This window comes from Porites lutea, chromosome 13, assembly GCF_958299795.1.
Source record: "Porites lutea chromosome 13, jaPorLute2.1, whole genome shotgun sequence".
In the NCBI taxonomy this organism is placed as follows: domain Eukaryota; kingdom Metazoa; phylum Cnidaria; class Anthozoa; order Scleractinia; family Poritidae; genus Porites; species Porites lutea.
Genome location: NC_133213.1, coordinates 11,478,749 through 11,506,354, shown reverse-complemented (window position 1 = coordinate 11,506,354; position 27,606 = coordinate 11,478,749). Strand labels below are relative to the sequence as shown.

The 27,606-nt window shown below is 40.9% G+C and overlaps 1 protein-coding gene across 1 annotated transcript; it reads right to left on the bottom strand.

The window, feature by feature from the left end:
- Positions 1-27,492, bottom strand: LOC140922825 (uncharacterized; the record flags this gene model as incomplete). The annotated part of the gene is given in 11 exon segments (XM_073372852.1): positions 1-733; positions 11,350-11,484; positions 11,988-12,215; positions 13,453-13,587; positions 14,089-14,316; positions 15,513-15,629; positions 15,909-16,100; positions 22,044-22,193; positions 24,723-24,929; positions 25,823-25,951; positions 27,286-27,492. Coding segments are annotated over 11 exon segments (2,171 nt in total), but the record flags the coding sequence as incomplete, so codon positions are not given.
- Positions 27,493-27,606: the final 114 nt, after the last annotated feature.

Below are 27,606 nucleotides of genomic sequence, written 5' to 3'. Positions count from 1 at the left end.
TTTCTATTTCCCATAATGAATCCTTTATTTAATGGCCTTTTTTAACCAAGAAGAAAAAAAATCATGTTTACCTCGGTAATAGCTGAATTATTTCAAGCCCTTACATAAAACACCTAGACAAAACGCTTGCTTATTTTAGATATAAAAAACTGGATTCATCTTACTCTGCTGAACCCCTTAGGTATAAAATTTTCCTGTGAATATTGATAAAACATTTTACTCTAAAAACAAATCACCGCCAGCAGTAGCTAAATTACATTTTCCCCTGAGATATTCGACGCCAACCTAGTTCAGACATACAGACCGTAAACATCGGCACAGACCTTCCCTTCGTTATCATCTTCGTCTTTATTCGCCAAATCTTCGCCATACCACAGGCGTAACTCTTCACCAGCGGTTATCTCAACAGGATCGGAGAAAACCGATAGCAAAATCTGAGGGGAAAGTGAGGTATATCCAGGAATTTTCGACCAATTTGTCTCACCAGAAATAAACTGTTCAGCAGGCAAAATCACGTGATTGGTCGAGTTGGTTACGACAATGTTTATTTTTGAGGTAGCACATCCCCAGTAAGACCAGCGGCCGTATGAACGCTGATGACAAGACACGTAACCGTACAGGTGAACCAATCTTAGGGATGCTAACTTGCCACTTGATGGAACGTAGAACTTACCAAATTGGTCACCCTTAGTTCCTGAACACACGGGAAGATGATTGAGCTTGAAAACGCCTGCTAAAAGACAAAAGAAGAAGTTTTATTATTCATTCAAAATATTTTTCCGTTCTGATTGGTTAAAATCACGCGCATAATTCATCATAACCAGCTACTGTTGACCAAATTTAGAAGAAACTGATGATATCAATCGTGCAGCAAAAATTGCCAGATTGTTGTACCGTTAACCGAGAAAAGCTGGGGACGAGGTTGAGTTGTTTTGGTAGTGATAGGAATGGCGGAACTTTTTAGCCCTTTTCACAAGGATGGTATAGGCGAACTTTTGGCTAAAAACAAAGCATAAACAGCAAGAATAAAACTCGACGGAAGAGATCTACTAGTTGGAGAAATTTGCAGAACTGAACAACCCTTTATCTCCTAAACTTCCCAATAAACAAGAACTATCGATGAGTAGCTTAACATCAATGGAGGTACGGCCTCGGTGGATAACACCCTCCGAGATCTCCATAATTACATTACATAATCTTCAGGTGATAAGAAAACCGAGTTCAATAATTAAATATTAGCGTAGTTATTGGGTCATTTTTGTATGAGTTCGCTGACTGCTAACAGGGCTGATAAATCGGCTGATAAAGGCGTACTGGAAGAGTACTACTACTACTACTACTACTACTACTACCACCACCACCACCACCTTTTTTTTTGACGTTCTTTTTTATGAGGAGGTTTTTATTCTTTATTATTGACAGCTGTGTATCTTACCATTGGAGCTCTACAATATTTAGCGTAAATACAGTCAACCCCCGATGACTCGAACCCTAGCTAACTCGAAGTAATTTTTGTTTCCCGTCAGACCATTTCTACATTTCTAACTCGAACCCTCCTTCGAGCGCCTAAAATGTCAGGAAAAGAAAATAGTGTATGAGCCAGGACCTCAAAAATGGTTGATTGGTACCATTCAAACGGACAAAGACTTATGCCTATAAAAACCTAGGTTATTAACCCAAGTTTTTATTTTTGTGTGATAGCACTGCACAAAGTGTCATCTTTAAGCGTTACATGCCGTTTTTCCCACCCTACCCCCCTAAGAGGACTTTTACTCACTTAGCCTACTGAACATAAAGAAAAGCATTTACAAGTATGTTATGATCCATACAATGCCCAATTTATATGCTCACGTCACACGTTATTGACTTAACAATCACTCTTAACCACCAAATACACGTCATAGTGATCACGTGATAGGTCGAATTGCCATAAAATACCAAATATACCGAACTACTGTTTTCAGATTGGCAAAAAGATGAAATATGTACCTTCCGAAGTATTTTAAAAGTTATCTCAATGGTTCGACTTTAAATTTAACGTTCAATTGTGCAAGCTGATGCAAATCCCTGTCTAAACAATAATATTCTGCCGTAATATTCATTTTTAAACACTCGTTCCCAGTCTCCCAGACTCGCGGCTCTAGCTATTTTTGGCATTGCTGCTTACGATATTGTTAAAAAACTTCAATTTTTACTAATTGAAGTATATTTTTCTGGGAAGGAAACTCATCTTCATGCAAAAAAGCGCATTTTTCTTTATTTGAAGAAACTTTCCTTTTAAGTTTTAGCTACTGCGGCATGCATTCCTATTGAAAATGGAAGTTGCTGTTTCTCTAACAACCCAGAATATTTGCAATCTACAAAGTTCATTAAAAGTCATCATCATCATCTTCGTCTGCTTCATTATCAATAATGTTTGATAAATCGTCTTGAGCTGGCTGGTTGGTGCAGTCGTTTAGCGAGCAGAGATCCGTGCACTTCAAACCACTGTTCATGCAAACACAACTTGGGAGTTCACAGGTCTTCTTATATTTACACGCCAGCAGTTCCAGGACAGCAGAAGGAGCTGGCTGCCCGTCCATCCAGTCGATCACTAGTTCAGTGGATGCAGCGTCAGTGGAGGTCTGTGTTATCCACCCCATACCAACTGGACTGGGAATGTCTGGGTTAGCCTCCAGGCTCCGTCTCCATAAAGCTGCAGGAGTGATGTAATACTAAATTAGTTGTTATCCTCATCACATTTCCTGTAACAAATATTTAATAGAAACAGGCATTGTCAACTAACCCGCTTGGTAGTTTGCACGAAGAATGTGTTTCCGAAGGGAGTCCTGGCAAGGAGGTAGCTGGTGTGACTCCAGTTCCCCATTCTTTGCACAGAACAGCTCGTATCGTGCATCATTCACGTGGCTGGTTGTGTTGCCGACTGGTATGTACATGGAGCAGGTGAACTTCTCAAGCAAAGTGTAAAGGTCCTCTGATACTGTCCAGGACTGGCCAAGCTCTCGGAACGCTCTTTTTGCGCCTTCATTGCTTTTAAGGATTTTAAGAGCCCCTATCTTTCCTTTATCAGCAAAGGCACTTACTGAATCGCACCCTGTAAAAGAATGCAACCCAATCAGTGCCTCGCATATCTCTCGCCCGGTTCTCTGAACTGCTCCTTTGATGTTGACAAGTCGCGTCCTCGTTCTGGAACCGCACTTCATATAGAGTCTAGTGTTGATAATGCTTGAGAAGTTCAAAAGCAAGACAAACACGTCTGTGTCTTCTGAGATCACTGCGACTGCTTCATACCCCTCCTGGGCAGCATGTTTAGCGTGAAGCAGTAGACGAGTGTCAGCTTCCTCCTGGTTACTTGTCAGCTCTGCCACATTCTCGCTTCCCCTTTCAGTTATCTTCCAGCATTCGCTCTCGGCAGTAACAAACAATGTTTTTCCTTTCAGCCTTCTCATGCAGTCTTCTTCTCTCCATTCTCTGGAAATGAACTTGATTAGACTTGTCTTGTTCTTGACCTCCGACAGGAACTTTCTCCACTGCTTGACCAGCTGAGTAGAACTTATATGCGACAGTTGAACTCCCGCAACTTCTCCACGCATGGTTCTCTCTGCGTTCTTAATTGACATATCTCTGTATGTATCGAAAACCACGTCGATTCTGTTGCTCTGGGAACCTTCGTGAAGAACTTTTGTTAGAAGAGAAGAAGCAACCATTGCGAAGGTTGTCTGTCCTCCACCAACGCTCAACTTCTGAACTAGACTCATACCGTCGATAATAGCAGCTGAGTTCTGCGGAAGGCCATCAGCTAACGGTACATCCTTTTGGAGGGGAGTCGCCAGCGCTGCTTTGTTTGTTTTTCGAGGAAACCCTTCTGTAGTTGCTAAAGACCACGGTAATGGCCCGAAGCTGTACTGTAGCAGTTCTCTCACATCAATCTTCCGGCTCTGACCAATGATTATGATCCGCCCAAAAAGAGACCTATCGGCTTTCAAGACCATCGTCCTGCCGTCGGTGGAAGCCTTTTTCTTCTGACTAAGGGAAGAAAAGGTTTTCAGTTTGTTCAACTTCATTGTGTCATGAAATTTCTTCTGTGGTGGAGACGATTCCAGACGTTGCTCTTTGAACACTTGATAGGCCTCTTCGCCGACTTTTCGAGCGTTCAAAAGGTCTCTAGTTACATCTTCAGGCGCTTGTTTGGCAGTGGATAAACTCACAAGCTCTTTCCTCTCTGTGAAAGGATTGTTCCAGCCTTCAATCAGACTCTCTATTGTTGTTACTGCTTGCTCGTCTTTGCGCTTCCTGGTAGACAGCATTTCGTCATGATGATAGGATGGGCGCTTGACTTGAACCATGTCTCTCAAATGAGCAAGAAAGGAACATCGGTACTCAGCTGTCATGTAGAATCTAGTTACCGCTCCTGTCTTTAGACTATACTTGGTAATGCCCCCACTTGACTTGGTGTCCTTGTTGACAGTGACTTCCGTGGTCTGGTCTACAGGGATACGCCCAAAAGGGCTTTCTCCAGCAAGTTGAACGGAAAATCTTCCATTCATGAAGTTGGAATACACGTTCGGGTGTTCGGAGGGGAGATTTATCATCTGAGCGTAGTAGACAGGTAGATACCTAGCATAGTTTATTTTGTCGTACGCGAAGCACCACGGGATCATGTTACGAATGGTGTAGAGATGTAGCTGCCAGTTACCTTCACGAGATGCTCGAATCAATCCAAGTAGTACATCACCGACAATGTCAATGTACGACATCCAAAAGCAGGACAGTGGGCCATTCTGAGAGCGCAGGTATTGCAAGTATTGCATCCAAATCAGGTGAATTTCTTTGAAAGGATCACTGTTCAAAATACTTTCACACTGTCGGAGTTCTACTTCATTGACCATGTCGCTGACCTTGACTTGGAGGACACGTAGTTTACCCACTTTGTCTGCATGGTTAACTGTTAGCCATGGCACAAACTGCTTCCATACGAGTCGCATAAGAGCTTCGTAGATGTACTTGTGGATGCGAACAGCACGATTATACACCTTCCCTTCCATAACACCACACACGGATCCTCCAGCTAGTATGCCAGGTTCGATACAGACATCACTCAAGCCTGCATCTTGAAAGCGCTTCCCTATTATGGACAGTAGGTTGCAGATTGTATGAAATGTTCCTAAGCGAAGAATGATTTTCTCATAAAGCTCTCTGTTTTTCCAAGCAACCTCACATGCTTTGGCATATAATGCTTGATCCAATACAACGACGATCTGGTCTAGATAAAGCCTTTTCCTGATGTCTTCGGACTGGCGCAGGATTTCATTAACGGTGCTTAGCTCTGTCGCTGGGGCATTAATTGTTGGTAAATAGGCCACCACGTCCTCCCGCACATCCTCCTTGCTTCGCGTTTGAACATGAAAACCGGTCCAGCTTGGTACCCTCTGGTCCTCTACATGGGTCTGGCGTGCCACAGCCCAGGTCAGATTCCATGCTTGAGCATTACGAGCTTCTGCTTCCTGGATGTTCATCAGATTGCTGCTCGCTTTAATACGACCTGGACCAACTCTTTCACCAGCGATGTACGTGGGCAAAGGTTGCTCTTCGTGGATGATACTCCTCTGCTTCTGCTTCAAAATTGGAGGCAGCTGTGGAGCTGGTAGATGTGGCCCAAAGACTCTTGGTTGCACCGCTATTCCATTAACTCTGTGGGTTGTACCCCCTCCAGTCAAGGTTTCCTCTAGGCGATCGATGTTGTCCCAAGCTAAATTGGTAAAAACGTTTGGTTGAATGGTTCCTGGCAGTATTGTAGTCTGATTGAGGTTAGCAGCGAGTTTTTGGAGACATAAGGCTGTATCATTCTCTTCTAGCTGGGAATACGACACGCCATGGCCAAATCTATTGAGCATACGGATTAATTCTACATTGCCAGTCAAAGTTTTGACTCCATACGATAGGAGAATCTGCTTAGGTGGTTTTGTCCTGCCGCCGGTCACTGCATAAATAATATCTTGACTGAAGGACTCAAGTAACATTTTCACTCTTGGTGAGGGATTCTTCACGTCACGATTTGATGTGAGTAGTCCTATCAAGAAGCGACGAAGACATTCTGGTACAGGAAACTGATCAACGGATAAATCGGACGGGAGAATAGGCCAGGGCATAGTCCACTTCATATCTAAAATCACATTTCGCAAGTGTTCAGCGCTCTGATCGACGATCGTTTGCATTTCTGTTGCTTGGGACTTAAAACTCATTACTTCCTTTTCCAGGTTAACCATCTTCTTTACTGTTTCCTTGATATCCAGGTTTGCAGGAATAACCAGTAGCTTTCCCTTTTCATCTGGAAAAATTTCCAAAGTGGAACCAAACTCTGACTCTAGTTTCTTTCTCAGGTGTTTCTTCGTTGATTCCTGAAGCTTCTCTGTACCTCTCGATTGAAGAAAAGATTCCAGCTTCTTTGTTAACTCAATCATAGTTACCACAACCTGCGCATCTAAAACATCAGTTCTAATAAAACTAAATAAATCTGAAAAGGCATCATATTCAGCACCATTCTTGGGTTCGCTTTCCTCTGGGTGCTGCTGAGAGGTGGGCCTTGTGTAGTCACGGTAGCACGTTCTATGATAGTGTGCTTCTGCTGCAACGATATCTCTACTTGTAATTGCCAGGATCCGCTCGTCACATCTCTCGGTAGCTATCTGGCGCAGAGTCTGGTCCACCCTTAGCTGAGTAGCTTTTACCAGCTTTTCTAGTGTACGGTTTACATACTTGGGTTTCTCACAGAAAATGCATTCTTTATAGTAGACACGAGATGCGGAGGTCGCACTTCTTTTTCTCGGCCTTTCAAGTAGAGTTTCATCTTCATGAGCATCCTCTTCCAAGGCACGTTTTCTTTTGAGCGACTCTAAATCTCTCTTGATGGTAAATGCACTGCGACATTTCCTATGGTAGAATATATATTTCAGGCACTTCCCCTTCTTGAGCATTTCTCGCAATTTGAAGGAGGGCCTCATGTTTTCGAATCTCTGCCGCCTCTAACAGCGTTGCCCACGAATCATAACTTTGGGGGCTTATCAAATGGTCATCGTCAACTTTCAAGCCTTCCTTGTGAATAATGCAATATTTACTTTTACGAACGGTTGCTGACATTTCCTTTATAAGTCGAATGAAAAAAGACAAAGCCTATTTTAGCAGATTTCAGCCTATAGCTTTACAAATTACCAGTTTTGTGTGTTATTTGTTAGTTGAGTAGTAAAATATGTGACAACAAAGTTCCAAATTTCCTATCATTATATATATGACAGCAAAATTCACCATTTTTACCGGTGCAGTTGCCCTTAATGATCACTTAAAAAACCTTATTTTCAGTTAAAAAAAACACACATATTCACTGATCTAAATTTCCAGTAGTTTGATGGTCTTGACTCTCCTCGGCGGCCATCTTGAAAATTTCGTCAGTAATGTACACGCTAAGGCTCGTTAACCGCAACTAAAACGATGTAAATCAGAGGATTATAGCCAAATGTAATCATTAAGTTAGATTTTTTTAGTTAAAAGAAGGTCTACAGTATATCAAATAGGGTGAAGTCTATCATATGCATTCTGTTTGTGGCCGCCATCTTGAAAACTTACAGATATTACAAAGGTGAAAATATTGACTAAAATAATGACTTTTGAGACTGAGATTAAAGTAACAAGGGTATCAGTTGAAGGCAAAATGACCTTTGTAGCGTAAAACATAACTTTTGAAAGGCAACAATGTAAAAAAGTATGAGAAATTCTCGAATTTTGAAACTTACCTCTGGTTCGAAGAGAGCTTACTGGATGATGTCAGCGGTTGGTGCTGTGGGCTCAAGTCACAAAAATTACACAGGCAGCCCAGAAAACGAAAGCGAAGTGCTGGGATTTAATGTTTGAATTGGTTATCTTAATTTTTAAATGACTTTTTCCTTTGTTTGGGTACTCCATAAGAAATTTGTGTCATAATTTTCTTCTTCCCCTCCCCCCAAAGGTCGGAGACGAGTCACTGACAATTTTTGAAATAAATTCTGCGGCCTCAAGCTAAAATTCAGAGCACAAGAATTGTTTGCAATGGATAATTAAACATGTTTACGGATAATTAAAGGCACCCTTTAAAGGATAAATACTTACTACAGTAAAGCGACGCACCGACCCACCCCTCTCCCCCCAAAAAACACAGAAGATGACAATTTGACCAATGCTATCACACATATTTATAAACTATAGGCTAAGTACATTAAGAAAAACCACCGGACTGTTTGTCCATCAATATGGTACCGACACCCCCCTTGGCTCATACACTAAAAACAGTGTGCTGCAATTAAATCATTCAATTTATTTCAAAGAAACCTTGTATTCTTTACTTTTTTGGCAGTCTAGTTAATTTTTAAATATAGTGTCCATCCTTGTATAATTACATAACGTTTTTTTCTGTTTAAGGGAAGGTACGTTTTTTATTGGGGGGTGGGGGGGTGAGCCGGGGTATTTTAGAATTTTTTGGCGAAAAAAGTCGTGGCCCTCCCACTTCCTGGAATGGATTAATGCATGACCCTTCAGAAATACCCAACAAAAACATCTGACCCTCCCCCCCTACCTATCCAAGACAAAAATAACCGGAAGTGAAAATAACAAACTGGAAGTGTTACTCATATAACCGCGTTCATCTGCGCACAAAGTAGTTAACTGCGTGGCGTGTGATTGTACGGTGTGAAAACTTGAAAATGGGCAAGGATGTACGGGGAATAGAAAGGGGGAAATGCAATTTTGCAATGTTGGAGTGCAAACCCCACCAATGCCCGTTCGCCGGACGACTTCCGGTCTCGAGCTTAGATTAAGCGATTGTTAGAAGAAAGTGAAGTAGTCAGTGGAGACAGTGAGGCTATTAGAAAGATAAATTCATTGTCCCCGAAAAGCTAGTGGCTGAGTATGTTGAGCACCTTGCCGAGATAATAATGCGCAAGGAGAAAAAGAAAGAGGAGACTGAAAGGGAGCGAATGGCACGGCTAAACTAGTAGCACAATGACATTGACTGAACTGGACTGTACAACTCCGATAAGCTGTCGTCTTTGAGGGTGAACGAGCTATCCTTGTACTTTTCCCATCACAAGATCACCTTCAAAGGGAAAAAAGCTGAAAAGGTCGCAATGATCAAAGCGCACATTGGCAGCTTGCTGTACAATTCAATGGAGCGTCAACAACCTCAGCAGCCCCCGCTAAGAAATGTGAGGCAACCACTGACCTCATCACTTTCCGAGGTCGAAATATGGGCGAAAGCGGGCAGGGGTCGAGAGAGACAATTATGTTAGTTGGGAGAAGATAGTTTTTTCATATATAAATTTTTCGACACCTGTAAATAATTTAGATTAATCTTGACTGGTAGCTTTGCTTGTATATACAAAATAGAAGCGACATGGAGTAATTTTTCCTTGCCCAAAAAACTGTGACCCTTTCCCGGCTGAGAATAAAACAGGTTTGCCCTTCCCAATTTGTAAAAAAATTACTAAGGACCCTCCCCTCCGAAGCCTCGGCCCTCCTGCCCCCCCCAATAAAGAACGTACCTTCCATAAAATGTTTAAGTCCTTTTTCAAAAACAGTGTATCTTTTGCTGGCCTTAAAGTGAAGTGGCAATGTCCCCATCAATGTTAGCTGATTCAAAATATTTCTCCGTTCTGATTGGCTAAAACCACACGCATAATTTATCATAACCAGCTACTGTTGACCAAATTTGGAAGATACTGATGATGTCAGTCATGCAGCAAAATTGCCAGATTGTTGAAGCGTTAACCGAGAAAAGCTGGGGACGAGGTTGAGTTGTTTTTGGTAGTGATACAAAATGGCGGAACTTTTTAGCCCTTTTCACAAGGATGGTATAGGTGATCTTTTGGCTAAAAACAAAGCATAAACAGCAAGAATAAAACTCGACGGAAGAGATCTACTAGTTGGAGAATATTTGCAGAACTGAAGAACCCTTTATCTCCTAAATTTGCCGATAAACATGTGCACTATTGAAGAGGAACTTAACATCGATGCGATGGAGGTACGGCCTCGGTGGATAACACCCTCCGAGATCTCCATAGTTATATTATATAATCTTCAGATGATAAGAAAGCCAGCTTTAATAATTAGATATTAGTATGTGTAATCGTGTACCAGTATGTGTAATCAAATGGTGACGAGTGAAATTAGGGAATAATTTCACGCGCGTTTTGTCCAAATCCTAATAAATTATCAGGATTTGGACAAAACGCAAGTGAAATTATTCCCTAATTTCACGAGTATACCATTTGATTACCTATTAATATCATGGGTGACGAATTACGTTAGCAATCTTGGATTTTTGACATGTTTATCCTGGATCGCATCGATCGAAAACTTCCCTCTCTCGAACGTTTAGAGCTTAAATTGGGCTTAAGTTCAGAATTTTTCAACAAAATACCTGTTAGAATCCTTCTTGATGTACTCTTTCTTGTGTTTAGGTTTTTTAAGGCGTCTTTTTATGCCCTGGCATCTTCGTTCATGAGATTTTGAAACTTCGTCGCCATCTTGACACTGAGACGTACGGAAGGTTGCCATGGCAATTTTGTAATTTCACATGTGAAATTACAAATTATCGCTGAAATTTTGCGCCAAAATTAAGGAGTAATTCGTCACCTATGATATTAGCGTAGTTATTGGGGCATTTTTGGTTGAGTTCGCTGATTGCTAACAGGGCTGATAAATTGGCTGATAAAGGCGTACTGAAAGAGGGTACAACTACTACTACTACTACTACTACTACTACTACCACTACCACTACCACTACCACTACCACTACCACTACCACTACCACTACCACTACCACTACCACTACCACTACCACTACCCTTACCACTACCACTACCACAACCACTACCACTACCACTACCACTACCACTACCACTACCACTAACACTACCACTACCACTACCACTGCCACTGCCACTGCCACTGCCACTGCCACTGCTACTGCTACTGCTACTGCTACTGGTACTACTACTAATACTACTACTACTACCACCACCACCACCACCACCACTTCTACTAGGAGAAGGAAAGGAGAGGAGAAAAAAAAAAGCAATGGTTGCACTCTTTGTTTTTATAATAGCTACTTCGGGCGCTAACGTTTTTAAAACTACGGCTAGATAAAAAGATTTATTTGATGGTCATATTTACAACTAGCTTTCTCTCGAGGAGCCGGCCTTTATTCGGGGTCCAGCGTTAAGTTTCGAAAAAAAAAAAAGCAAATAAAATAATATTACCAATCACAAAAATAAATAAATGTGACAAAAAAGGGTTATCGTAATTTCTACAAAATAAACGTACTTTCAGGTGCTTGTGGTGTAACCGATGTAAAATTTATCTTGGGTCCACCCGCATGAGAGGGGCGTGTACCAATCGGTGAAACACACTTCACTGAACAAGATTTAATAAGGCCTGTCGAGTTTAGAATCTTGCACACTGAAAATAAAAAAGGGTTTTAAATAAAATAAGAATCCACCCTGTAAATTACAATGTTGAGCAATGTTTTACTCTAAAGAATTCAAGAATGGAGTATTCGGGAAATGTCCATTTAAGAAGTGAACTCTCCTTTTAATAGGGGGGCGGTGGGTTTAAGAAAACCCTTATTGAATATGGACATGAGACTTAGCGGCGAAAGTTTAATTTCTCCAGAGTAAGTTATAATTATTTTCCTGGGAAAATTAGCTCTCGCCCACTGGCGCGCCTTGCAAGTTTTCTTTTTATCATCTTGGGTCTCACCTCTTCGTTCCCCTACCCCCCAGCAAAAAAAGGCTCATTTCTCCCCCATTTTGTTCAAATTTCATTCTTATTTTGGGTAATGGTGGGGGGGGGGGGGGGGGGGGGGAGGTCGCTAGTTTTACTATTGTCACAGGAATAAGGTTTCAACACTTTTGATCTCCATTGCAGCTATTTTAAAGCTTATACAGTTTTGCTATTCTTACTGTTATAATCACTGCCTGGTTCACATAAGAAGCTGTTGGAACAGTTTGTTAATTCAAATTTTGTCGGGAAGTTTGCACCAGCACCAACCACATCCTTCGCCTTTCCCGTGACGGTCATGCATCTATCCAGTCCAATGGGGCATGTTTTGCTTTCAACATAGAGACTGTCACATTTGCTTGCTCCCATGTGTGGAATATTGGTGCAAACAGGACACTTGATGTTAGACGCTGAAAAAAGGAGCCACTCAATTTTAAACTTTAACAATACTTTTCCAGGGTACTCCCGCTGGGTATACTCAGGGTATTTGAGAATATTTGACACTGGGGCAGGATGAGTTTGACTTTGCTTAGCCGGTTATAGTAGGGAACCGGAGTAAAACTGCTTCAAGTGTTAACTCTTGCACAGAGGTGCAACGCAAAGGGAAATGTTCTCGGCGAGTCATCTTTGTTAATCTTGAGAAGACTCTTTAACCTCTTTTGGTCGATGGGTGTGCGCCATTACTGAATTTTATCATTAATTTGGAAGAAAGAGAATTCTGATACCAAGAAGCTCAGAAAAAAATTCCGAGCTCCAGGTGAGAATCGGACGCAGGCCCTTACGAGTTCTAGTTCAAATGCTCTAACCACTGAGCTACTAGAGGCTCTATGGCGAGCGGGATCGGAATTCAATTGTAACTACACCAGTCATAGAGGACTGCATCGAGGACTTACTCGATGGTACCATAGTTAGTAGAGGAGACTGGTTAGAAAACCCGGCAAACATCAATGTTGAAAACAATGGTTCTGTAGGTTATGTTGGAAGCTCCCTGACTGTGCACAATCCTTTGTTTCCTGTTCACATATTATAACTGAATAATTTAATGCAATGTTTCTGTTGGTCAATAACTTCAAAATGATAGGAATGCTATTGAACGTTGTGCAGGGTCAGGGCCAAAAAAGCTAACAAAAACAGCCTACAACAAAGGTTTTCCCAACCATTTCACTTTAATTATTATGATGGTACTCAGGCAACTAGGTGGCAGACTATTGGGATAAGGTAAAGGAATATTAGTCCTTTCCGTCCCCAAACAGAGCCTCATTTTTCATAGCCTCCCTCGCAGACGTTCTTAGGGGTTCGTCACGCGTTTCTGCCCCACGAACGTTGGGCTGACAACACCGGAAGATGATTGACTACTAAAAGACAAAAGAAGAAGTATTATTATTTTTCAGAATATTTCTGCGTTTTGATTGGCTAAAATCACACGCATAATTTATCATAACCAGCTACTGTTGACCAAATTTGGAAGATACTGATGATGTCAATCGTGCAGCAAAATTGCCAGATTGTTGAAGCGTTAACCGAGAAAAGCTGAGGACGAGGTTGAGTTGATACGAAATGGCAGATCTTTTTAGCCCTTTTCACAAGGAAGGTATAGGTGAACTTTTGAATAAAAACAGAGTTCGACGGACTGTAAAATAGACCTACTTTCTGGTACTTGTGGTGTAACCGAAGTAAAATTCATCTTGGGTCCACCGGCAAGAGAGGGACGTGTAACGGTCGGTGAAACACACTTCACTGAGCAAGATTTAACGAGGCCTGTCGAGTTGAGAATCTTGCACACTGAAAAAAACGTTTTGTAAAAAAAATAAGAATCCACTCTGTAAATTACAATGTTTAGCAATGTTTTACTCTACAGCATTCAAGGATGGAGTGTTTAATGGAATTGTCCATTAAGAAGTAAACTCTCCTTTTAACAGGGGGCGGGAGGGTTGAAGAAAACCCTTATTGAATATGGAAAAGAGACTTTGCGGCCATTGAAATTTAGCGCAAGAGCTTAATTGCTCTACAGTAAGTTATATTCCTGGGAAAACTACCCAGGTCCACTGGCGCACCTTGCAAGCAAATTTTCTTTTTATCATCTTGGGGCTCACCCCTTCTTCCCCCCACCCCCTAGCAAAAAAGGCTCATTTGCCCCCACTTTGTTCAAACTTCAACCTTATTTGGGGTGGTGAGGGCGGGAGGGGAAGGTCGCTAGTTTTACTATTATCACAGGAATTAGGTTTCAACACTTTAAATCTCCATTGTAGCTATTTTAAAGCTATACAGTTGTCCTTTTCTTACTGTTCAAATCGCTTCCTCCTTCACATAATAGGCTGTTTGAGCAGTTTTTTACTTCAAATTTTGTCGGGAAGTTTACACCAGCACCAACCACATCCTTCATCTGCCCTGTCACTGTCATGCATTTATCCAGGCCCATGGGGCATGTTTTGCTTTCAACATAGTAGTTGTCACATTTGCGTGCTCCCATGTGCGGAATATTGGTGCAAACCGGACACTTGATGTTAGACGCTGAAAAAAAAAGGAGCCAGTTAAATTTAACTTCAACAACACTCTTCCAGGGTATTCCCGCCTGGTTACTCAGGGCGTTTGGGAACGTTTGACACTGGGGAATTGGGTAGGATGGGTTTTACTTTGCTTAGATGATCCATACGTTATATAGTAGGGAATTTGACTAAAACTGCTTCCAGTGTCAACTCTTGCACAGGGAAATGTTCGAGTCATCTTTTTAAATCTTGAGATGGCTTCTTCCACGTGTTTACAAAATCCAACTTTGGGTGTGCGCCATTATTTTTTTATTAATTTGGAGGATTGAGAATTCTGAAACCAGGAAGCTCAGAAAAAATTCCGCGCTCCAGATGAGAATCGGACTCACGACTCTCCGAGTTCTAGTTCGGATGCTCTAGGCACTGAGTTACTGGAGGTTCTATGGAGAGCGGGGTCGGAATTTAATTATAACTACACCAGTCATAGAGGACTGCATCGAGGGCTTGCTCTCTGGTACTCACGCAACCAGTTGTCAGACTACTGGAATATGGTAACGGAAAATATAACTCTTTTCCGTCCCCAAAAAGAGCCTCATTATTCACCCTTGCAGGTCGGTGATCTTGGCGTTTAGAGCAATTTGACTGGTTCGCTATCTCGGACTATGACGTAGATGTTTTGCAGCTTGCTTTATTGTGTAGACTTTTCTTTATCAACATTGGTTCGAGCTTTTTCAGAACCACCACCCCGCAAGGGTGAGGAAAAAATGCAGTTTTTACTAACTGATTATGACGGGAAGGTAGAGCTGTGAAAACAGTAATACAACACTATTAATTGTGAGGGGAGGCACTAGTACGAGATTAATTTTCGCTATAAAAGTTTTCTCTCCTATTATCCAGAAACAGACAACCACGAAAGTTTCATCTTACTTTTTCCTCACCAGAAAAGTGAGCTCATTAAAGCTTACTTTTTATTCAACGAGCAAAATCTTTCTCCAAATCGACAAGTAATAAAATTTCACAAGTTTGATGACTTTTTTCCTCCTATATGCGACATTTTCCGTAGACCGTAGTAAATTGACGACGGCTATCACGTTTCCCGCCTTTTCAAACGCTAGTTCACGCACGCGCACTGCTTGTTATTGAGAAAATCTCGTCCTTGTTGTCGTCCTTTAACTTGGAATATGAAGGTCTTTAATGACCTGATTTCTACAACAAAGATACCTTTAGTTACTGGCTCCGCTGTGGACGGCTGTTCAGAAGATTCCTGATTACACATGTCACCATTACAACATGTGACCGTGCATTTAGCCCCGTCTGGCAGAGCACTCTTTCGGCAAGCTGCAAAGAAACACAATAATTTGGGTCATGTAGAGACAATGTGACGAAACAGGCTTTGTTGGGCAGTTGGTGGCCCAGTTTTGAACTTGGGCATTCTTTTGGAAGCTTGAGTAAACATCTTGCTCGTCAAGCGATCGATATCGTGTTCCCTTTCGGTTACAATTAGAAGTCATCTTTGGTGTTGGTTGCATTCAATGTTGACACAGCCCAAAAGAGGTTGAAGTTTTTGAAATCCATTCGAAATATCCTCAAAATGTGGCAGCTGCCAGCAATACTTACGATAACCAACGCCACTCTCTTCACAATTCATCTTAGAATGTGAGCAGTTTTTCAACACCGAGGTGTATGGTCCAATGGCCACCGTGGCTGTCATACAGCGATCTGCATACGCATCACACTCGATGCTTGTTGCATTAGACCCATCACAAGGAACGTCACCGAAGCCACAAGCTTGGCACTTGAGCGAGGAAGCTGTGTTAAGAAATATACCATATCATTAAGTATAGAATTGCTTTAAGGTATGCAATTTAAGCATCTAGAAATTTCCGCAAAAAAATAATAAGAAATTGCCCTAACCAATATGAAACAGATTAAAGTTGCCCTAGGACGACTGAACAGAAACGCTAAGGGGGAGTGTATGGATCAACCCAGAAACAGCGATTTAAGTATGCGCAAAGAATAGGGGATTTGAGCCGTTTTTGTCTAAAATTCCGGTATTTCATGTCTGCAATCATGCATTTATCCAGTCCAAAGGAACATGTTTTGCTTTCAACATAGTCGCTGTCGTATTTTGCAGTGGCCGGGGGGACTGACGACTCTATTGTTTTCCAACTAAGTTTCTTGACACATCCCGTGTGCCAGTGTGATCTCACATAGTAACGGGCGAGAACTTCGGGTCGCATGTGCAAATTGGCAAGGGACACCATACGATCATTCGAACAAGAGAGGTCGGGGAAAAGATAACAAGCTATTGGAACAAATAATGCTATACATAGCTAATTTGATCATTAATGTGTGAGGTTTGTTGTTGCCTTCATGCACTTGTTAAAACCGTCTTGGTATTTTGTGTCCCTAATTGTCTAATTTTGTTAATTTGTGTCGCAGGTCGAGTTGCTTAATCGCCATCTTCTTTACCGGACCAGCAGGGTCATGAAAATTTAGTTTCTTTTTTCTCTAAAATAGGCAACGTCTAGTCTCTAGAACAGGAGGTTCGATTCACAGATCACACAGACGTTTCTATTCCGTTTATTCTTTAAATCGACTGAGCTTCATATCAATACGTTGGAGTGTGGGCCTCTGTTGATTTCGTAATTCTCCACCAAATTTTACAGTTGGTGTGATTGATTTCTGTGTCTCTGATTCAGTGATTTGCTGACTGTCTCTTATCTATTGTTTACATCAATCGGCCCCTTGAACCAGAAATAATGCAAAATGGCTTGGAAATACGCGCTTAATCTAATTTTCCTCAAATACATCTCCACCAGCTTCAAACAGCGTCTATAGCAGAGAAAAATGCTTTAGATGTAACCAGAGGCATATACGCCCCCCCTCCCCCTTCCGAAGCGTCTAACTTCCCTTTATGAGTGTAGAACAATGCTGGGTTTTTTTTAGCCGACGCAGTCTTCCAATCAGAAGCACGGAAAATTATTTTGCCTAAATATGGAATCTGAAAAAAAGCTAAAAACGTTGAGCTTGCAACGCTTACTACATGTATGTCTACGACCGAAAGAAATCGTTTCGTGACATAAAAGACAAAGTAACTTAGTTATGTTGCTATAAAATGCAACCCTGCGAAAATATAAGGAGCCACAGAGTTATAAGCGGTATGGCTTGAAAACATAGACCAGCGACGAATAAGACAATGATATTTACATTTTTCTTCACGATATCGCAAAGCCTCTCGCCGAAATCAGCTAAAAGCATCTGCAGCCTGTTTGACCGATCATCCTCAGGCTACTAGCTGTAAACCTATCCACCACGGCAAACCAGTTACAGGGGCACCCAACTAGAATATAGTTCAAAACCACTTAAACATAGCATTGTTAAACGTATTTTAGTATTTAAACGGTAGATATAGGCATATGTTAATTCCCTAAAAATTTTTCATCTGTTCGGATTTCGTAGCTGAAAGTCTAGTGATCCGAAAATTATAGGGATCAAAACTTACCTTTTCGAAAATTTCAGCCCGAAAAAAGGCTCACGAAAATTCTAGGTGACCTTTTAAGGGTAAAAATCCGTTACAAATGGGTAGCTATAGTAGTTTTTAGATGTTCGAAAACCCTAGGAGAGGCAGGCAAGCAAAAAATTTTACAACAAATGTTCCGAAAATTCTAGATCTCAATCCTCCTCCGAACAGATATTTTCCGAAAATTGTCGTTGGGTGCCCCTGCAGTTATCTGCAACTTCTGTTCTCATTCAGCAAAACCACCATGGCGACTACAAACAAAATGATTTGGCAAGCTTTGCAGAAGCGTTGTGCAACGCGGGCGAAGTCGGCTTTTTTGTTACTGTAGATTTCTAAATTCATTCAGAACAGTACGCGAACACATGTATGGCAGTTTTGATTAGACGTGTGGCATGTAAAAGTTTGTTTTCTTTTTGGGGTCAAAGAAAAGTTTTAAGCTGCGAAATTTTCCTTTGAGACTTCGACCTGGTTTCTTTCACGGCGGAGCGCGATAGTCCTTTTCTGAAGTGCGACCAAGTCAGCAACCTTTTTAAAGAATTTTTAAGTAAACTTACATTTTACACATTATGCTCAAAGAAAGTACGTTATTGTTATTTCATAGACGGACGTTTTATATATTTTTGATAGAGTTTTCAAGAAGAATTGGAAAATGCGCCCGATCTGAGACAGATAATATTAGCGTTATAATTTTTGCCATGTGCTCAGCCGATTTTACTTGTGCGAACGGATCCGGCACGATCCAGTCAGTGTTATGTGAATTCCCTTTAACGGTAAACTTTTGCATTTTCGAATAAACATTTCCAGGAAACAATTTGTCTCTTTATTGTTTTCTGTTTGTTCATTCATCTGATTAGGCCATCCCCATAAAATGTTTCGTTTCCCATCGCCCGACCGACCCATTTTTTTGGAGAAGTAAAAAAACAAAAAAACAAAAAAACTCCAGAATCACTTGTAAAAAAGCAAGTACTTTAATTTACAAGCACACGATCTTGTCTTATTAACACCAATTGTCTTAAATTATCATCGATACTTCGTTTCTGTAGCCTTTTTAGACATTTGATAGTCCTGTTAATATACATCTTTTACCATCTGATTATATCTTGCAGACTAAACGTGAGATTTAATATGCAATAATGAGTCCATTCTTTTTTTTTTTTTGCCCAACCGACCGACCCACCTTCACGAGAGGGATGGCGATGGGAAACGAAACATTTTATGGGGATGACCTTAGTTGAAAACATGATCGCCGGCATCTAAGTCTTATTAACTTGCGTTTCGTTCTAGCTTGTTATTACACGCATCATTCTGCGAAGATGTCAGCGAATTTTACACAACTTTCACTTTCGAGTTCAGAAACTTGTGAATTTAATTTGAAAATATGTGTTACTAGATATTCTAGATAGATAGTAAATGATTTTTTAAAGGTTATTTAAGCTAATGGTCACCCAAAGACCGTTTTTGAAGTAACAACTTTAAGAAATCGCTTCCCTTACGGTGCATGCATGTCATTGGTAGTCGACTTTGTCTTGTTAGGAGGAACTAACTCAGTCCTTGTTATTTGGGGTTTAATACTGTATTCCGTTTTTCGTCATATATTACCTCGTAAAACAGTAAATGCTTTTTGCAGCGCATCATTTACATCGTGATACAAGGTTTTCCTATAGAGCACTCGCGCGACAATCTAGAGACCCCCAGCATTGCGACAAAGTTATTGGTTTTAATGCGGGGTTCTATGCTTCTGATATAACAAATTTACTTCACCCAAAAATAAGTGGCTCCGTGGCACATTGGTATCGGAGTCGCCTGCACGTGCAGATAAACCAAGCTTTGTTCTTTTTCGATATTGTAATTTTTTTTCTGTTCATTTTTTATTTTTTAATCCTATTTTTCTCTTTCGCTTGTTTTCCTTTATTCTTACTTCTGACCCTTAACGGCCTCGTGAGGTTTTGCGATAACGTATTTCTAATAACTTTGGTTTCTTGTGTGGTTATTTGTGGGCTTTTGCGCTGTTTAATATTGGCTTTTTGAAAAATTGATTGTAGGGCAGTTTTGAATTGATTACAAATTGTTGCTCCTGCTTAATCCTTCGAGCTAAATTGTTGCGGTGGTTATTTTGCTGTTGTCATCGTGTTGTGTTAATCTTGCAGGCATTTTTGAAAATTGTTTGGTAGTTCCTCTAAAAAAGGAAAAACTACAATTGTATTGTAGTTAATTGTTAAATTTTGTTTGGGTTACTTGTTGCAGAAACGACTACATCCACATTTTCCTGCAAAAAAAGGTGCTTAAAACATCAAATCTGCTTCAAACAGCCCACAGGCGGCCCAAGCTCGGTGTATAAATTACGCGAGTTTCGATACTGATTTGCATATTACGAACAACTGTAAGACTTTGCATGAGAAATTCAATATGGTTGTTAAAACGTAGAAATACAGACATAAATAGAAGGGATTGATATGGGGATCCATTTACTCTGAAGAGTTGAAAATACGTAACTTTAAGTCTAGTATATCCTTTCATGAAACCCCTATTCTCTAATCTCGCTGTGCGGATTATTACTCGGGCTGATTACTCTATCAGATCATCAGATGTACTAAATTCTTTAGAGTGGTCAAACTTGGAAGAAGAAAAAGGCACTTATTAGTTACGATGTTTAAAATATTCAATAATAATTGTCCGACGTACCTTGGGAGCGGTTTCATAGAGCCTCTGAAATTCATGACTATAATTTGAGGGGTTCTAACTATGATCTCCAACTACCACTACCTAAAACAAATTTTCTTAAGCGTTCATTTACTTATCGGGGTGCAACGGCTTGGAACCAACTGTCAAATAAAACACGTGAGATGGGGGATCTTACTAGCTTTAAACTCGCCATTTCTTAGGATATAACTTTTTAGTATGTTTTTTTATCTTATTTCCTTAATACTCATCTCTTGCTGTTATATTGTATTTCAAATTATTAATTTTTTTACCACTATTGTTAGTCTTGATTACCATATAAGCTAGATAGTTACGTTTATGACAGTCGATAGGAACAGATAAAGTTGTCAATTCTTGTGCTAATTATTGTTAGTTAATCACTCGTCCTAATTTTTATAAATTGTAATTATCACACGGCATGTCTGAAAACCAGCTTGCTGAGCCATTTACCGTGCTTAAATAAAGTTGATTGATTGATTGATTGATTGATTGCACCGGCCTTTAAGTATGACCGGTCGAAATGAATGCTCGGAAGATTTGCTCGATGATAGAAAGGAATCTTTAAAATTCATTACACCACTGGACAATTCATACGAGAAAAAGTACCAAACACTGGTCTTCAATGACAATAGGGATTTTAACCCTCGGACGAACACGCAAATTCATACCCCCACCGTGGTATAAGGGGGGGGGGGGGGGTGGTAGATAGAACCCCTCCCCAGTTTTTGATATGTTATGTTATTTTACCTTTAGTGGGAAGCCTTTGATCTTCTTAAAAAGATGAGGTATATTTTTATTTTAGGGGTAGTGGCGCTGCTGGAGGCCTGTGACGTCACCAACAATGGTCGCCATCTTGGATTTTACCAAGAAGAAGGAATCAAGTTAAAACCGCTAGAAATGGTAATTTTTTTGCTTTTATTAAAAAATAACACATAAATAAGCACTTTGCATGATTTTAGGCACAAGATTTACTTTTATTGTTAAGATAACTTGAAAAAACATGTATTTTCACCCAAAATTGGCTGGAGCACCTGCTTCTTATGACGTCATAAATCGTAACCGTAGCAACTGACTATCACTAAACTTGTCTCAAAATGTGCGTGAGGGATGAATGAACAGCTACTGAAAACGTCAGGTACTGATGTTTTATTCTTTAGGAAAAAACTCAGAAAAACCTTATGGGGGGAGGGGGTTATACGTCCGAGGGTTAACATGCCAAATTTAAGAAATCGGAACAGTATATCCGTGAAAAATTCGAACTTTTGATCCGTCTCTTCGACGAACACTTTGCTGGCCATTTTAAAAGTTACTGACGCGAGACGTGACGCATAGCGGCACGAAGACTGGTTTTCTTGAAAACAACTCCCCTCCCTTGCCCCCCCCCCCCCCCCCCCCTCCCTGCGTATTTGCTTACTCTCATTCGAGGATGTGAATCTTAATATCTCTATTAAGACAATCTCGTCCTCTTAGCCGTCCTTTAACTTAGAGCCTACAGGTTTCTAATAACTTGATTTCTGCAACAAAGATACCTTTAGTGTCTGGCTCAGTGGTCGTCGACTCTGTGCCTTTTGGAGTGGGTGAAACTGTAGCGTCTTCAGAAGATTGCTGATTACACATGTCACCCTTACAACATGTGACAGTACAGTTAGCCCCCTGTGGCAAAACGTTCTTCTGGCAAGCTGCAAAGAAAGACAACAATTTGGGTGTCTTGAACATCACTTGATCATCACAAACGAGAAGAAAGTTAATAATGAAGAGACAAGATCATGGAACTGCTATCATCCCCCCTTCCCCCCTCCCCCCCGTCGGGGAGATTCTTCTATGGAAGGCACGGGGAAGTTCGTGGGAAAATTCGAATTAAATCTCTAAACGGCATCAATGTGGCCGTGGATGCCTTAGGCTTTATTTGTTTTTTTTTGGAAAGTTACTGCACGCGAAACCCAATCGAGAAAAACTAGACGTATTTTAAGAGAAAAGGCGGGCTGCAAGCAGTCTACTCCTGACCAATAAAGAGACTTTGATGCGGCAGGAAAACAATTCCCGGAACAAACTGAGACCTTTAGTGTTTAAAATTGCGTTAGGAGTGTAAGCATTCAATGCTGTCTTCAAAACAGTCTTACGGTATTTTGTTTTCATTGCATATATTCTTTTGAAGCTACCCTAAGCGATAGCTGCACGGGCTAAAATCGTAGCTTTCATCCCGGCTGAACACCCTTATTTTACCTCTAGGGCCTTGGCCAAAAGTCGAACTTTTTACTTAGGGCGTTTCCATCAGTCAACCAAAACTTTCGGAAAAAAAAAACTCTTGAATTTCCGAAATGCGAACCATTCAACCGTAAATTTTAGAAATTCCGGGAGCAAAGTTGAATGGAAAGAAAACTTCCGGTAAAAGTTTCTGAAAATTTGGGTATACCTCGCGAGGTTGTCCTCTTTTTGGAAATTTTGGAAAATGCTGTTCCACTAGCTACTGGAAGTTGCCGAAATTCAAACCGGACTTTTTGGTTGAATGGAAAGCGCCCTTAGCGAGTTAAGTTCATGAAAAGTTCGACGTCTGGCGCAGTGAAGTTCGTCTGAATGAGTTTGGATCGTCCAACATGTTCTAACCGTCGCTTCAGTCGGATGGAACGTCTGAAGGATCACAGCTAAACTAATGAATTAAAAATTTGTGTGATAATGTATATTTAGCCTCGTTCGAGAGAAAATTTATTAAAATTGCTTTTTAGGTTGATTTAGTTGATTGGGTTGACGCGTCTTAAGTTCGACGTCTGACCAAACAGACGATCTTAACTTAATTTAGGTCGACGCAAATTAGAGTTTGGTTCGTTTCATGCGAAATTCGACGTTTGGTGCAGGCCTAAGCAAGACGACGAGCATACTCGACACTTCTCAGTATGGGAGTTCGCCCCCTCCCTCTTCCCGTCTGGCCTATAACTGGCGCATGATCGCGGGAAATGGGGTATCAACAGGTCATAATAGTTTAAGGCTCAACTCATTTTGGCAAGAGGGCCACCTGAACTAGTTCACAAAACATAAGTTCAGCAATATGATACTCAGGTCTAAACCACTCTGGCCGACATACCTTGTGACGTCTGTAAGTTCAGAGCATTATGATTACGATATTAAAATCAAGAAGACAGCTTTAAATTTAAATAACCTGCGGGCAAGCGATGAAAGTGGTAGGGGATTGGGGGGAGGGGAAAAAGGGAGGGAGATTGGGAGAGAGGGTAAGGGACGCCTGCAAAAAGAACCCCCTTTATTCATTTCTGCGGACGCTGGCGTCCGCAAGTTCCTGATTGGCTGAGCCGTAATGAGTAACTTATTGAAGTGCATTAGTAAGAAACAATCGCCTTGTTGATGAAGCATCAAAGGAAATTAAGCATTAGCAGATCAAAATTACTCCAATAACGTGAGAACATCTCGTTGAAACCCGAACTAGAACCAACTGTAATAGCTTAGTTAGCAAGCAGCGGATGCTCTTGAGATTTTGTATACTGGATTTGTCCAAACAGAGCGGCGGTTCGAGGCGATTCTTGTCGTCTACAACGCCGATGTTCAAAGGCAAGAGCACACAATTATGGGAAGAATTTTAGAAGCTGGAGACACGACTTTTCCGGAATCATATCCGCGTTGAATGAACTTCGAAACAATTTGTAGAAAGATCTAAAGCTTCACTAAAAAAATCCATTGAGCTTTCTGACAAATGTATATATAATTCTCCTTGCATAAATTATTCGAGTTTCAGGTTGGCGACTCTTCTGTACTTTACGGCCATTACGTTTGATGAGGCAAGACCAAAGTTTTGTTCTGTATTCACACGAAACTTATCATTGCCTGTCGTGTTTCCTGAGTAAGAACAGTACCTGAAAAGTTTTATTTTGCACGATTATGATTTCATTTGAAAAAAGCGTCTTGACTTCACAGTTTCCCGTTAACAAAGTAATAGTTTGGAGCATGCTGGCCACGTATTGACAGTTGATTGGTGGGCGGAATACAAAAACACGGGCTCTTATATCAGGGGTTCCCTTCCCATTTCCCTTTCCCCCCTCCCCCTTACTTTCCCCCTCCCTTTTCCCCTCCCCTTCTCTTTACCCCTTCCCCTTCCCCTTTCCCCTCCCCCTTTCCTTTTCCCTCGCCCCCTTCCCTTTTTGCGCCTGCCACGCAGGCTAAATTTAACAAAAGTCCCAAAATGTGTCAGCTGCTTTACTTACGATACGCAACGCCACTCTCTTTACAAATCATCGTAGAATGCGAGCAGTTTTTCACCACAGTGGTGTATGGTCCAAGATTTGGAATATTCGTGGTCATCGTGACTGTCATACAGCGATCTGCATATGTATCACATTCGATGCTTCTTGCATTAGACCCATCGCAAGGAACGTCACCAGGGCCACAAGCTTGGCATTTGAGCGAGGAAGCTGTGTAAAAAAATATACCACATCGTCAAATGCAATTGCTTTAGGGTATAGTTACAGTAATAGCTTCTAAAATTTTCAGGATAACAATAAGGCTCTAATCAATTTTAAATGGATAAAAGTTGCTCCAAGACCAGATACGGGGGTAGGGTGGGTGCTACACCCTCAAAGAGCTATGTAGGTGAGGGTTGGAGCTGTTTTTATCTGGAATCGGGTAATGTTTTTTAGCTCCAAATGAATAATAATTTTCAGTGTCAAATATTATTGAATGATAATACTTCAAAAAGCAATGGGTTGGCAAACCGAGTAGCAAGAAGATAGTTATGTGAATGTTACCAGGATATTTCATGAAGTTAACCTGATAATTTGTTGTATATACACTTCTGGTTGTAATTTAAATCTAGTTCAAAAAACAAATCACTGTACTAACGTCTTCAAATTTACGTGTAACTTTAAAATAGCGAAAGCTTCCAGTGTTTCGTTTTGCTTGTTATTAGATTTCTTTTCTATTTGTGATATGTGTAAAATATCGCCTTTGTCTTGTCTTGTCCCGCCTAGATTAGTTTAATAGCTATTTGCTGGGTATCCAATATTGTAAAACATCATCTTTTGTTAATAAATAAATTATTGTTGTTGTAAACCAAGTGGTTTGGTTTTTGGAGCGCAGGTCTCAAAATGGGTATATGAAAAAGAAACATGTCTAACTCCGAAATAGTGTCAGGGGACACTCCAAAAACGTTTGCACAAGGACAACCCCGCCAAAATGACGCTGGTTCACGGGGGCGCACAAGGGGCGCACTACTTGCTATTGAGAAAATTTCGTCCTCGTAGTCGCCCTAAACTTAGAATCTAAAGGTCTCTAATGATTACTTAATTGAGTTCTAAAACAACAGTACCTTTAGTTAATGGTTCAGCTGTTGACGGCTTTGTTGGGGCCTGTTCAGAAGATAGCTGATTACACATGTCGCCCTTACAACATGTGACAGTACAATTAGCCCCATCTGGCAAAAGACTCTTACGGCAAGCTGCAAAGAAACACAATAATTTGAGTTTTGATGGAAATGAAACAAGGCAAGAGGCCGTAACCCCCCCCCAACCAGGGGGGAGGTGATTATCCTATGGAAGGATCGGAAAAGCTCGACGGAAAATTCGTTTTAAGATTAAGTATGGGCGTGGTTCAGATTTCAATTGGCGCCTAAAAATGACTATAACAAAACAGGAAACCATATCTCGGAACAAATTAAGAACTTTAAAAGTAATCAAAATTGCCTTAGGGTTGTCAGAAATCAATGCTGTATTAAAAACAGTTTGACGGCGTTTGGTTGTTTGTACAAAAAATATCAGCTTTCCGTCTTGAACTCCTTAAGTGAGACCAAAAACAGCAATTTTTACCCCTAACAAAGACGACTGTAGCTAAAATCAAAATCATCGTCCTATCAATCCCTATTGCTCCCACAACCGCCTAGAAAATTATGCGTGTAGCCTTTATCCCCCCGGGGGGAGGGGTACTCAACAAAAGTTTTATAAGGGGAGGCCCCGTCCTTAGGTCCTGAGGCGCAATCCCTCATCCTATTATAAACCATATTTGACAGAAAAGCACTCCATTCGTGTACCCTCTATTGAAAATGGCACCCCTTTTCACATACCTAGTTTAGAACCATGTACCCCATTAAACTGTCCTTTAAAATATGAATAAACGTCAAAACCAAAACGTGTTTCCGACTTTTTTACAACTATAAAATGCATCTGTTAGCCCTTCTGGGTTTTTTCAAAGAGTGAAATGACAGATTTTCCTATCCTTACATATACCTCCACAGACGAAATCTTTACTCTTACATTTACCTGAGGCCTAAAAATGGTGCCCTTTCCCGGGGGAGCCTCCAAGTATAGGCCATTTTAGGGAGTACCCCCCTCACTTCCATGGACTTTTATCAAAATGTTTCACGCACGTGTAATGAGGTCATAAATGTGTTGTTCCATGCTCGCTAAATTCTCCTCTCCACTGTTTTACAGTACAAAATGAGTTTGTTTGATTGCGATTTCATGGGTGAATCTAGCCACACCTATGATTAAAAGATGAATCTCTTTTGCGAGCAACTGCTTTCATGTTCAAGCTAGGTAACGTTTAGTCAATTTTAGTGTTATTCACGGTATTCATTGTTCGGTTTTCTCAAAATTTGCGGATTTTGATGCACGGATGAGAGCGCGCAAATGGCTTAAAGTAATTAATTTCATACCAAGGGACATCTGTAAGGTAAGAACAACGTGACATTTATATAATTCTGTGAGGTCAGAACGAACGTGACATTTTTTATATAATCCGGGAAAAATTAATATGACAGCTGCTAGCTATACTTACGATAACCATCGCCACTCTCTTTACAGATCACCGTAGAATGCGAACAGTTTTTCATCACAGAGGTGTATGGTCCAAGATTTGGAATATTCGTGGTCACCTTGACTGTCATACAACGATCTGCAAAATCATCACACTTGATGCTCCTTACATTGGAACCATCACAAGGAACGTCACCAGGGCCACAAGCTTGACACTTGAGAGACGAAGCTGCGTAAACAAATATGAGATATCATCGTCAAGCAGGTTTTGAAAACATCAAACTTTCAAGATTTTTGAAAAATAAGAAGAAAGCCCAGGGCGGCCGAACATATGCCTGGCGCA